The 13,577-nt window shown below is 47.5% G+C and overlaps 1 protein-coding gene across 1 annotated transcript in view; it reads left to right on the top strand.

Moving 5' to 3' along the window:
* The window catches only part of HDGFL2 (HDGF like 2), a 92,175-nt gene that overhangs the window by 49,956 nt on the left and 28,642 nt on the right, over positions 1–13,577 (top strand). The window contains exons 6-8 of the mRNA XM_075352600.1: positions 6,395–6,466; positions 6,592–6,733; positions 6,817–6,883. Of these exons, the coding sequence (XP_075208715.1) occupies positions 6,395–6,466; positions 6,592–6,733; positions 6,817–6,883 (281 nt within the window). The remainder of the gene's footprint in view (positions 1–6,394; positions 6,467–6,591; positions 6,734–6,816; positions 6,884–13,577) is intronic.

The following is a 13,577-nucleotide window of genomic DNA, read 5'->3' as shown; positions in this document are numbered from 1 at the left end:
CTAGAATGATGAAGATTGGAAATATGAACTGGTGTGGGAGAAAGGAGAGGAGAATGTACAATTGAATTGCCCTTGAGACTAGAGATGAGCGAGCTTCTAGAGTCTCAAGTTCGACTCTGTTCGTCGAACGGAGGCCACGTTCGAGTTAGGCTAGCCGTTCGACGAACCTCTCGACCCCATAGAAAACAATGGGAGGCAATCACAAACACACAAAAACACCTACAAAACCCCCTCAAAGGTGTCCAAAAGGTGACAAACAACTCCCAAGACAACACACACATGTGAAAGTGACATGGACAAATACTCATGCGAAAACTAAACAGCTGGACGAGGAAAAAGAGGAGGAGACACAGATATAGGCATGTCATGCCCTTCTAAAATCATGTAAAACACAGAAAGGGGGCTCCAAGCGGAGTCTCTCCCTTTTTTTTTACAAAAATTGGTCCACACAGATGCCACTGAAGGGGTATCACTTGTGCCCTAGTTGCAAACAGGATGTTTTGATTTGCATCAAGCACATTCCAAAATACGCCAGCCTTAACTGTCCCAAGGATGACACCTGGGTAGGTAGCAAAGTCCTTGCTGAGCCAAGACTTGTTCATCTTTGCTCATTTTTAAAAACACAGCAAGCGGACTCCAACCAGAGTCTCCCTTTTTTCCAAAAATTGGGCCACACACCCACCCCTTCAGTGGCAGCACTTGTGCCCCAGTTGCAAACTTGACAGGTACATTAGCATCAAGCACATTACAAATCCACAAGCCTTTACTCTCCCCAGGATGACACAGGGGTAGCAAAGTCCTTGCGGATCCATGACTTGTTCATCTTGATGAACGTTAGTCTGTCCACATTGTCACTGGACAGACGCGTGCACTTGTCTGTCAGCACACACACAGCAGCATTGAAGACACGTTCAGAGACAACGATGGCTGCGGGACACGACAAGATCTCCAAGGCGTAAGTGGCGAGCTCAGGCCATTTTTCAAGATTTGAAGCCCAAAATGAGCAAGGCTCCAGTTGACAAGTCATGGCATCGATGTTCATTTGGAGATACTCCTGTATCATCCTCTCCAGCCGTTGACTATGTGTCAGACTTGTTGTCTCTGGTGGCCTTGCAAAGGATGGTCTAAAAAAATTATGAAACGATTCAATAAAATTTCTGTTACCAGCACCAGATACGGTGCTGCTGGTACGGTTAGACTGTTGAAGATGAGACAGTCCCATGTTTGTCAAGTTACAACTGGGAAATTCACTCTGTGCACCACTGGTGTTTGGTGGAAAAGCCGAGCTAAGATCGAGTAACAGCTTCTGCTGATACTCCTGTATACGTGCGTCTCTTTCTATGGCTGGAATTATTTCACAAACTTGTACCGGGGATCTAATAGTGTAGCAACCCAGTAGTTATTATTACTTCTAATTTTGACAATCCGAGAGTCATGTTGTAGGTAGTGGCGCTCATTTGTCTTGCGCATCCATGTGGACCAGATCCTCGCTGTGTTTGTTTTGTGGCATAGAGGTGCTAACCGTGCTCCTCTGACATCTCCCCCCCCCTCCCCTCCCCCAAATCTCGTTCAACCGAAATTTGACCAAGGTCTCCCTCATCTGCTGAGTCTTCCGTGTCCATTGAGAGTTCGTCCTCCATTTCTTCCTGGTCTTTTGCACCTTCCTCAACATTTTGTCTGCTACTATGCGCCCTTGTTAATCCCTCTAAACCACCGTCCCATGCCTGCCGCCTTGGTGATGATGAACGTCTGGACCTTGTAGATGTTGGTATCCCTTCTGCATATGAATCCTCCTGTACTTCCTCCCCTTCCTCTTGTCCCACCCCCTGACTCCGAATAGTGTTTAGCGTTTGCTCCAGCATGTAAATGACTGGAATTGTCATGCTGATAATGGCATTGTCAGCACTAAACATATTCGTCGCCATGTCGAAACTGTGCATAAGGGTGCATAGGTCCTTGATCTGAGACCACTCCATCAGCGTGATCTGCCCTACCTCTGCATCTCGTTGACCCAGGCTATACGTCATAACGTATTGCACCAGGGCTCGGCGGTGCTGCTACATTCGCTGTAACATGTGGACAGTCCAATTCCAGCGTGTCGCCACATCGCATTTCAGGCGATGAACCGGCAGGCCGAATGACTTCTGGAGCGATGCAAGTCGGTCAGCTGCGCTGGTTGAACGGCGGAAGTGAGCAGAGAGTGACTGTGCCCTGTGCAGATGCCCATCTAGGCCGGGATGGTGGGTTAAAAATTGCTGGACAACAAGGTTCAACACGTGAGCCATACAAGGCACGTGTGTCACCTTGCCCCGGCGAAGGGCTGCACCCAGGTTTGAAGCATGTTCGCACACAGCCTTCCCTGGCTGCAGGTTCAGTGGAGACAACCATTCACGAAACGAGCTGACCACAACTCATCCGCTGTGTGACTCTTATTTCCAAGACATTTCAAGCTAAAGACCGCCTGATGCCGTTGAGCTCTGCTGCCAGCATAGTAAGGAGGTGTGCAGGATTCCTTGTGTGCAGTTGCAACGCGGGTGGCCTGACCAGGCAGGCTTGGGGCGGAGGTGGAGGATCCAGACGAGGTTGAGGAGGCAGAAGCAGTGGAGGAACTTCTACATAAAGAGGATTGACGCACAAGTCGTGGGGACGGCAAGACTTGTTGAGCAGACCCTTCTCCATCTATCAGCATAGTTACCCAGTGCCCAGTCAGCGACATGTAACACCCCTGTCCATGCTTACTGGTCCAAGTATCAGTGGTGAAATGCACCCGGTCACATGTAGAGTTTCTCAAGGAAGCGGTGATGTTGTGTGCGACCTGCTGGTGTAGCGCACGCACACCTTTCTTGGAGAAGTAGTGGCGACTGGGCATCTGGTACTGGGGCACTGCGACGGACATAAGGTCTCGAAAATCCTCTGTGTCCACCAGGTGGAAAGGCAGCATTTCGGTAGCCAAGAGCTTACAGAGGGATAAAGTCAACCTCTTAGCTTTGTCATGGCTCAGAGGAAATTGACTTTTATTTGTCCACATCTGAGGGACCGAGATCTGGCTGCTGTGTGGAGATGGTGCTGAGTAGGGTGTCCCTGGAAAAATGCAGGTCTGTGAGGAAAGTGCAGGCGTAGACATGATGTTGCCTTCATCCAAAGTTGGTGCTCTCGATGTCTGAGAGAGCTGTACACCAGCACTTGTTTCCCCTTCCAAACCAACTGATGACCTACCAAGCAAACTGCCTGTTGCGGTTTAAAGTGGTGGAAGGTCTGCGTGGAAGAACAGGTCTGACAGCTGTCCCCACAGTCATAGAAGATGAAGAGTGTGCTGATGCACTGGAAGGGGCAGGCGGTGGTTGGCCCGCTCCACTAGGCTGCATTGCAGCACAGTGAGCTTCCCACTGGGACTTATGCTTGTTATTTATGTGACGATTCATGGAATAAGTTGTCAAACTGGTGAGGTTTTGGCCTCTACTTATAGATTGCCGACAAATTTTACAGATCACATGATTTGGGAGCTCCTTTGCAAGGTCAATAAAGGACCAGGCTATGGAAGGCTTAGAGAACATGCGACCTGTAGAGCCACCCCGATTTGTGCTCAGAGGCAGAGTGGTGACTGAAGATGCACTTGTTGACGTGCTTCCAGTACTCCGAGACTGTCCAGGAAGGCGCAAGGTTACTTTGTCGTCAGTTGCATCCTCCTCCACCGCCTCTGGTGACCTCCTCGAGTGCCCGACTGAGGGTTGGCAGTATGTGGGATCTAGAACTTCATCATCAAGCGTTGTTTGCACTCCCCTCGCCCTCAGGGCGATTGTGTATATATGTGTATATATCTATATGCATATACACATTATATGTATGTATGTATGTATGTATGTATATATGTGTGTATGTGTATATATATATATATGTGTGTGTGTGTGTGTGTGTGTGTGTGTAATATATTATATTATATCTCACACACCCCCGTATATTCGGATTATAAGACGCACCCCCTACTTTCCCCCAAAATTTGGGGGAACAAAAGTGCGTCTTATAAAGCGAAAAAAAAGGTAATATATATATGTGTGTGTGTGTGTGTGTGTGTGTGTGTGTATATATAATTAAATAAATAATAATTAATAAAATATATATATCTCTCTTCACTACAGAGTCCAGGGGAGGTGGTGGCAGCTCTTGAGCGGTGCTGGGGGCAGGTGACAGCTGCGAGCGGCAGCGTTTGATCTCCTGCTCCCGCTCATATAATATGCACAGCCGCTGTCCATCTCCGTGGTGCTGAAAGCGCACTACGGCGATGGGCTGGGGCAGCGCGCATATTATATCTGCCTGCGCCCTCCTTTGATCCCACATGCCCTCCCTGTGTTAGCTATGGCCCTTGTGCTGCTGCCCATAGTAAAATAAAAAAGCTTTACTTACCTCCAGCGCTGATCTCCGGTCTCCTGCTGCTGCTGTCTGTGATAAGGCACGCAGAGATGATATCACTCTGCCGTGCCGGTCACATGATTGGCCGAGAACCAGGAAATGCAGGAGGCCGGAGCTCAACACCGAGGAGGGAGTCACGAGACAGGACAGTGCTGGAGAAGGTAAGGAAAGAGTTTATTTTACTAAAAGCAGCAGCGTGTGTGCAGCCACAGGGGGGGGCCGCCGTGTGTGCAGCCACAGGGGGGGGCCGCCGTGTGTGCAGCCACGGGGGGGGGGCCGCCGTGTGTGCAGCCACGGGGGGGGGGGGGGGGGCCGCCGTGTGTGCAGCCACGGGGGGGGGGGTCGCCGTGTGTGCAGCCACGGGGGGGGGGGGGCCCGCCGTGTGCCAGCCATAGGGGACATGTGGCACCACTGGGGGACGTGTGCCAGCACAAGGGGGCTATATTCAATATAATTTGTTAGACAGACACTGGCATTATATGACGGACCCAATTTATTAAAAAATTCTCTATTCCTTCACCAAATTTGGGGGTGCGTCTTATAATCAGGTGCGTCTTATAAAGCGAAAAATACGGGGTGTGTATGTATGTGTGTGTGTGTGTGTGTGTGTGTGTGTGTGTGTGTGTGTGTGTGTGTGTGTGTGTGTGTGTGTGTGTGTGTGTGTGTGTGTATATATATATATATATATATATATATATATATATATATATATATATATATATATATATATATATATATATATATATATATATATATATATATATATATATATATATATATATATATATATATATATAATATTATACATTATAAGTTGTTTAAAAGAACTGAAGTCCTCAGTGATTTTGATACCTTTTTTAATGGCTAACTAAAATGATGGTAATAATAGCAAGCTTTCAAGACTACGCAGGTCTCTTCTTCGGGCTCAATATAACACACAAAATCTGAAGAGTCTCATATTTATACACAACAGGACATAGTTCTGCTTGTTTTATTTACCATTCTATGTCTCAATGTCCTGTTGTGTATAAATATGTGACTCTTCTGATTTTGTGTTTATATTGAGCCTGATGAAGAGACGAGAGAGATTTTTTTTTTTTTTTTTGTTTGTCTAGGAAGGAAAACTACATTCTCAAAGCCATATTTATTTATATTTGGTATATTGTAGAGGTTGAAAGGGTACATGGCAGAAAACAAAAGCAACTCCTAGACACTTGGGATGGATTGTCTGCAGAAGTGTGCATCTTAGGCATTTTAGGTTAGAAGACGCAGTCGTTGTCCCCTCCAACCTTCACTCCCCTGCCTCATGAACCAGTCTGTTTGATCACTATAAATGGAGGTGGCAGCTTCTCAATGTTAAGGCCACAGTGTCTAAACTTCTGGTCTAGGGATGCCAATTTTGTTTTGATATCTTGGTCTGTGGCAGTTTCTAATGGTTTCGGGCTACTGGAAAAGCCCGGAGGCAATCTGAGTTTTGGTATGTATAAAAATCTAGCCAGCTGGCTAGTATACAACTCTAAAAGTAGTCTCCGACAGCCATAACTTGGGAATAAATGATTTTGCTATGGAGCTATAAAGAGACTTAGCGGCTCCAGGAGCCCAGATGGCAACATATAATATAATATTGTGGAAAGATAGAGGTACAACTTCTGCACACCTGCGTTGGTCATGTCTCCACATAATGCTATGCTGAAGTATGATTGAAGTAAAATAATGCCATTTTATTTCCTGCTATTTTCTGCAGGTTGTGATAGATCACATTGACGTCGTTGTGCTTAGTGGCTTAACTCTTGAGGATAGAATCTCCACCACCTCCCATTCATTCTCTACCTGGCACTGCCCACTAGCTGGAGCACACTCCAGTCCTTGGATTAAATGTTTGACACATCTATGCTAAATCCTAACATGCTAACTGTACACTGACACATTCATCTATTTTGTATTAATGTTTTGTGTGTTAACTCCGCCTCCTGCCCCCACCCCTCAGGATTTTACTCCAGAGAAAAATCTACCCCGTACCAAGCAAAAGATGACAGCAAGCTTGAAAAGAGAATCCAAGGTCAGAACAATTTTTTTTTTTTTTTTTTTTTTTTTTTTTTTTCTTCCCACTGTGACCCAACATCCTTATTGATCTAGTTAGTCTACAAATATGGCCATTGTTTCTTTTCTTTTTTCCCTTTTCAGAAAAAAACTGATTCTGATGCAAAGTCTGACTCTGCAAGTGATGTTGGGAAACGCTCATCCTCATCGTCCTCTTCATCGTCGTCCTCCTCATCACCTGCTTCAGAAAAACCTGTTAAGAAGACAGTGAGGACCCCCAGGGCATGTTAGTTAACCCCACTGTAAGAGAAGTAAACCTAGCTGCCAGATTCAAGACAAATTGTAACTTATCATTTTATTGTCTTACAGCAGGAAAAGGTAAACCACAAACCGTAAAGCCTAAAGCGGTATCTCCTGAAAGCTCTAGTAGTGATAGGTAAGTAAAGTGTCATCAACAATATCGCCCTCCCCCACTGCTACTGTGCCAACATGATCTGTCTGTATTCCAGCCGTCCTTACAATAAGGACCAGGCGAGAACTTGTGTTTTTTTTCTTATTTTTGTTACCAAACTTAGTTTTTTGATTTTTTTGGGGGGGTGTTAATGTATTTCATCACTCTAATCTCACAATATGTAATCTAAATACATACAATAGCTGCAATTGTATGTGTACCCCAAAAATGGTGACTATCGAAACCGCAATTTGTCGTGCCAAAAAATAGGACTATATTTTTTTTTTTTTTTTTTTTATTGTTGCGAGACTATAAAAAAAAAAACAACAATCTTTTGAACCGAAATGGTAAGATGGGGAATAAAAATGCTTTGTTTCAGGTGATCTAAAATACAATTTTATACTCCAGAATAGACAATGTAAACTCAAAGATCTTTTCGCCCTGTGTTCAATAGAAAGAAAATGGAAATATCTAATGTTTTCTATTGAGCCTTTCTTAGATGGACAAAAGGGATGTGTGGGCCTCACCATCTGTGGTCAAAGGCTATGCCAAATTAAAATTGTTGCCTGAACTCTTAGATCGCTAAACCAGTCAAATGGAGCCACGTGCAATTTCTAATACCTCCTGTAACAGTTAAGGTTGAACTAGATGGACCTAGGTTGTTTTTTTTTTTTTTTTTTCCCAACCTATGTACAGTTGAAACCAGAACTTTACATACACTAAAGACACATCTGCAGGTTTTTCTCACTATCTCACATGAAATCAGAATAAACCTTTCCCAGTTTAGGGCAGTTAGGAACTAAAATTCTTTATATCTGCCAAACGCCAGAATGAGAGAATGTTTTAAGGCTTTTTTTTTTTTTTTTTTTTTTTTTTTTTGTATTACGTTTTGCAAAGTTAAAAGTTTATATACATCTCATTACTAATTGGTACCATTACCTTTTAAGCTGTATGACTTGGGGGAGACGTTTTTGTTATCCTTCCACAAGCATCTCACAATAATTGGTAGGAATTTGGGCCCATTCCTCCTGACAGAACTAGTGTAGCTCAGCCATGTTTGTAGGTCGCCTTGCTCGCACTTGCCTTTTCAGCTCTGCCCATAAATTTTCAGAAGATTGAGATCAGGGCTTTGTGATGGCCACTTGAAAACATTGACGACTTTGTCCTTACGCCACTTTGTAACCAGTTTGGCAGTATGCTTCATTCATTGTCCATTTAGCAGAGCCATTTCCTCCCAAGCTTTTAAGTTCCTGGCTGATGTCTTGAGATGTTGCTTCAGTATTGCCACATAATCTATTCTTTCCTCATGATGCCTTCTATTTTGTGAAGTCCACCAGTCCTTCTTGCAGTAAAACAACCCCACAATATGAAGCTGCCACCCCCATGTCTCACAGTTGAGTTGGTGTTTTTAGGCTTCAAAGAGTCTCCCTTTTTCCTCCAAACGTAACGATGGTCATTATGGCCAAATGGTTCAATTTTATTTTCTTCAGACCACAAGACATGTCTCCAAAATTGAAGTCTTTGTTCCTGTGTGCATTTGCGACAATTAATCTGGCCTTTTTATATTTCTCTTGGAGTAATGGCTTCTTCTTGTCAGAGTGGCCTTTTCAGCCCATGATGATACAGTATTCGTTTCACTGTTGATAACACAATCTTACCAGCTTTCTGCCAGCATCTTCACAAGTTTGTTTTGTTTTTTTTTTTGCATTTGTCCTTGGGTTGATATACACATGTCTGACCAAAAAAGCACGTTCATCTCTGGTATAGGGAACACGTCTCCTTCCTGAGCGGTATGATGGCTGGACATTCTCATCTTGCTTGTACTTTTGGTATAATTGTTTGTACAGATGAACAAGGTACCTTCAGGTATCTTGAAATTCCACCCAAGGATGAAACAGACTTCAAGTGTGTCTCTAACTCAGATGTTGCCAATAAACCTATCAGAAGATTCCAAAGACATGACATCATAAGGCTGTCCCATATTGTTTAAAGAAGTTGTCCAGTTACCAAAACAGATTTTTTTTTTTTTTTCCTCCTAAATCTTGCTATTATGGGCCTCTCCACACATCTATTATGTGATTTTAGCAATATTACCTTTTATAATGCTGTAGTAACACATACTCATTGCTGGCTCCAGCTCTGATGGGGTTAAACTCTCTTCTGACTTCCTGTGTTCAATTCCTACAACTTCCATGATACATTGCGGTGGCAACAGTCTGTATCTCACACCCACTCAAATCTCAACCCAAAGACTCCTCCCTGCCCTCTTCTCTGTGCATGTTATGGAGGCACTGAGAAAAATCAGATCAGTGACAGCAGCAGCTCCAAGCTCTGCACAAACAGGGGAAGAAAGCTTCTATTTCTTTGTCGCTCCATTGGGAGACCCAGACAATTGGGTGTATAGCTTCTGCCTCCGGAGGCCACACAAAGTATTACACTTTAAAAAGTGTAACCCCTCCCCTCTGCCTATACACCCTCCCGTGCATCACGGGCTCCTCAGTTTTATGCTTTGTGTGAAAGGAGGCACACATCCACTCATGCATTCTCATATTAGTTATATCGGTTGGAAGAAAAGAGGGCCCTCACGGGGCCCCCGGCATGTTCCCTTCTCACCCCACTACGTCGGCGGTGCTGTTAAGGTTGAGGTACCCATTGCGGGTACAAAGGCCGGAGCCTCATGCCGTCTCCTTCACCATCCCTTAGCGGCTCTGGGAGAAGTGGGATCCTGACCGATCATCCATTTACTGGGACCGTGCTCCCTCCGCAGCCCCTGTGGGAATCTGCCGGACAGGAGTCTATTCATCCTCGGGGACCGGGCCCTGCATCTCTAAGGTACTCTGTGTCCCCATGGGGACTGTGCAGGGAGCGCCTTCTTCCCGGACGCTGCAGCAGCTGCTGATTTGAGAAGACCGGCGGACTTCCGCGCCTGCTTGTCGGCCGCGGTCTTAAATTTAGTCCCCGGCTTCATCGCAGCCTAGTAGCAAAAATCCCGCCCCCGGGCCTGCCTGTCAGGGGTAAGGGCGGGACTGCCGACCTGACGTCGGATGTGAGGGCCGGAGCATCCTGTATGTTTCCTCCCCCCTCACTGATCACTGTGGGGACCCCAGATTCCCGCACTTTCCTAGCGCCGCCCACGGCTCCACTCCTCCCCTGAGAGCTCCGGCAGCCATTTTTTTGGCATTCTGCCGGTGGAGGATTATCAGGGAAGAGCTCTGCAGCTCTGGGAGACCTAGGGCAGGGAATCTGGAGGACACGCACTCCGCTTTTTAGCGGTCGGTAAGCCACACCGGTCACCCGGTGCTGGTCCCCCTAGGGTGCCGGAATAGATACGTATATATATATATATATATATATATATATATATATATATATATATATATATATATATATATATATATATATATATATATATATATATATATATATATATATATATATATATATATATATATATATATATATATATATATATATATATATATATATATATATATATATATTATATATATTATATATATTTCTGTTCGGTCGGGCTGTATACCCTTTCCCATATACCCTCAGTGATCACTCTCCTAGGAGACAACAGCATGTCGTCCACAAGGAGCAAAGGTGCTAAGGCACAGGGTTTTTTTGCGGCCTGTACCTCTTGTGGGGCTATGTTACCTGCGGGTTCCACCTACCCTCACTGTGAGCAATGCTCGACCCCTGTTTCGCTTGCTCAACCGGAGCCTCGGTCACTAGTGGGCCCCTCGGCTCATGTAGACCCCCCTGCTCCCCCTGTCCAGGCGGCAGGGACAGAGTTCGCCTCTTTTGCTGAGAAACTCTCTGAGTCACTTTCACAATCCATGGCTCAGTCTATGGACAAATGGTCTGCCAAGCTGCTAGAAGCTTTGCAGTCCAGACCGGTCCTTACACAGGCCCCGGCCCCTGTTGGATCGTCGCCTCCAGGCCCCTCTCGGTCCGCGCCGCAGCGCGCTCCCAGGGTGGGCCCTAGGTCTCACGTGGAGGACTCCTGCCCGGACCATAGTCCTAGACAGGCTAAGCGGGCGCGCTGGGAATCTTCCCCGACTTCTTCACGCTGCTCTTGTTCCCAGCTTGAGGACTCGCTGGAGGACGAGGCGGACGTTGCAGCTCAGGGCTCTGACCCTGACGTCGCCCTCAATCTTGATACACCTGAAGGGGACGCCTTAGTAAATGATCTTATCTCGTCCATCAACCAGGTGTTAGATCTCTCTCCCCCGCCTCCACCTGTAGAGGAGTCGGCTTCTCAGCAGGAGAAACACCAGTTTCGGTTCCCCAAACGTACACGGAGTGCGTTTTTCGATCACTCTAACTTCAGAGATGCTGTCCAGAAGCCCAGAGCGGTTCCGGACAAGCGCTTTACTAAGCGCCTTACTGACACACGTTACCCCTTCCCCTCTGACGTAGTTAAGGGTTGGGCTCAATGTCCCAAGGTGGAGCCTCCAGTCTCTAGGTTGGCGGCTAGATCTGTGGTATCGGTTGCAGATGGCTCATCGCTAAAAGATGCCACTGACAGGCAGATAGAGCTCCTGGTGAAATCCATCTATGAAGCCACGAGCGCGTCTTTTGCCCCGGCCTTTGCAGCCGTGTGGGCACTCCAAGCTATCTCAGCTTGTCTGGCTGAGATTAATGCGGTCACACGTAATTCTGCTCCGCAAGTTGCGTCTTTGACTTCTCAAGCGTCAGCTTTTTCTTCCTACGCCATGAACGCAGTCCTAGACTCTGCTAGCCGTACAGCGGTGGCATCCGCTAATTCTGTGGCAGTCCGCAGGGCCATGTGGCTGCGCAAATGGAAGGCAGACTCGGCCTCCAAGAGGTTCTTAACCGGTTTGCCGTTTTCTGGCGACCGATTGTTTGGCGAACGATTGGATGAGATTATTAAGGAATCCAAGGGAAAGGATTCCTCCTTACCCCAGTCCAAACCTAAGAGACCTCAGCAACGAAAAATACAATCAAGGTTTCGGTCCTTTCGTCCCTCCGCCAAGCCCCAATCCTCTTCGTCCAGCAGGCCGGAGAAAGGTCAGAGGAACTCCTATGCGTGGCGGTCTAAGTCACGCCCCCAAAAGGCCGCCGGAGGCACTGCCTCCAAGGCGGCCTCCTCATGACTCTCGGCATCCCCGAACCGCTTCCTCGGTCGGTGGCAGGCTCTCCCGCTTTTGCGACGCCTGGTGGCCACATGTTCAAGACCAATGGGTGAGAGACATTGTTTCTCACGGTTACAGGATAGAGTTCAGCTCTCGTCCTCCGACTCGTTTCTTCAGAACCTCTCCGCCCCCCCGCTCGGGCCGACGCACTTTTTCAGGCAGTGGACGCTCTGAAGACAGAAGGAGTTGTGATCCCCGTTCCCCCTCAGGAACGTGGTCGCGGCTTTTACTCCAACTTGTTCGTGGTGCCAAAGAAGGACGGATCATTCCGTCCCGTTCTTGACCTCAAACTACTCAACAGACATGTGAGCACCAGACGGTTTTGGATGGAATCTCTCCGCTCGGTCATCGCCTCGATGTCACAAGGAGACTTCCTAGCATCGATCGACATAAAGAATGCTTATCTCCATGTGCCGATCGCACCCGAACATCAACGCTTCTTGCGTTTCGCCATCGGGGACGAACACCTTCAGTTCGTGGCATTGCCTTTCGGCCTGGCGACAGCCCCACGGGTGTTCACCAAAGTCATGGCATCCGTTGTGGCGGTCCTACACTCTCAGGGCCACTCGGTGATTCCCTACTTAGACGATCTCCTAGTCAGGGCACCTTCTCGGGTGGCGTGTCAACACAGCCTTACCATCGCTCTGGCGACTCTCCAGCAGTTCGGGTGGATCATCAACTTCCCAAAATCCAAGTTGACACCGACCCAATCACTGACTTACCTCGGGATGGAGTTTCATACACAGTCAGCGGTAGTCAAGCTACCGCTGGACAAACAGCTTTCTCTGCAGGCAGGGGTGCAATCTCTTCGGGGTCAGTCACACCCCTTGAGGCGCCTCATGCACTTCCTGGGGAAGATGGTGGCAGCGATGGAGGCAGTGCCGTTCGCGCAATTCCATCTGCGGCCACTCCAATGGGACATTCTCCGCAAATGGGACAGGAGGTCGACTTCCCTCGACAGGAACGTCTCTCTTTCCCTTGCAACCAAGACGTCTCTTCAGTGGTGGCTCCTTCCCAATTCTCTATCGCAAGGAAAATCCTTCCTACCCCCAACCTGGGCTGTGGTCACCACGGACGCGAGCCTGTCAGGGTGGGGAGCGGTTTTTCTCCACCACAGGGCTCAGGGAACCTGGACTCGGTAGAGTCTTCCCTTCAGATCAATATTCTGGAGATAAGGGCAGTGTATCTAGCCCCATTGGCTTTCCATCGGTGGCTGCAGGGCAGACAGATCCGTATACAGTCGGACAACGCCACTGCCGTCGCATACATCAACCACCAGGGCGGCACGCGCAGTCGTCATGCCTTCCAGGAAGTCAGGCGGATTCTGCAGTGGGTGGAAGCCACAGCCTTCACGATCTCCGCAGTTCACATCCCGGGCATAGAAAACTGGGAAGCAGACTTTCTCAGTCGTCAGGGCATGGACGCGGGGGAATGGTCTCTTCACCCAGACGTGTTTCGAGAGATCTGTCGCCGCTGGGGAACGCCGGACGTCGATCTCATGGCGTAACGGCACA

This window comes from Anomaloglossus baeobatrachus, chromosome 1 (assembly GCF_048569485.1).
Source record: "Anomaloglossus baeobatrachus isolate aAnoBae1 chromosome 1, aAnoBae1.hap1, whole genome shotgun sequence".
Classification (NCBI taxonomy): Eukaryota; Metazoa; Chordata; class Amphibia; order Anura; family Aromobatidae; genus Anomaloglossus; species Anomaloglossus baeobatrachus.
This window is presented reverse-complemented; position numbering and strand designations above follow the sequence as displayed.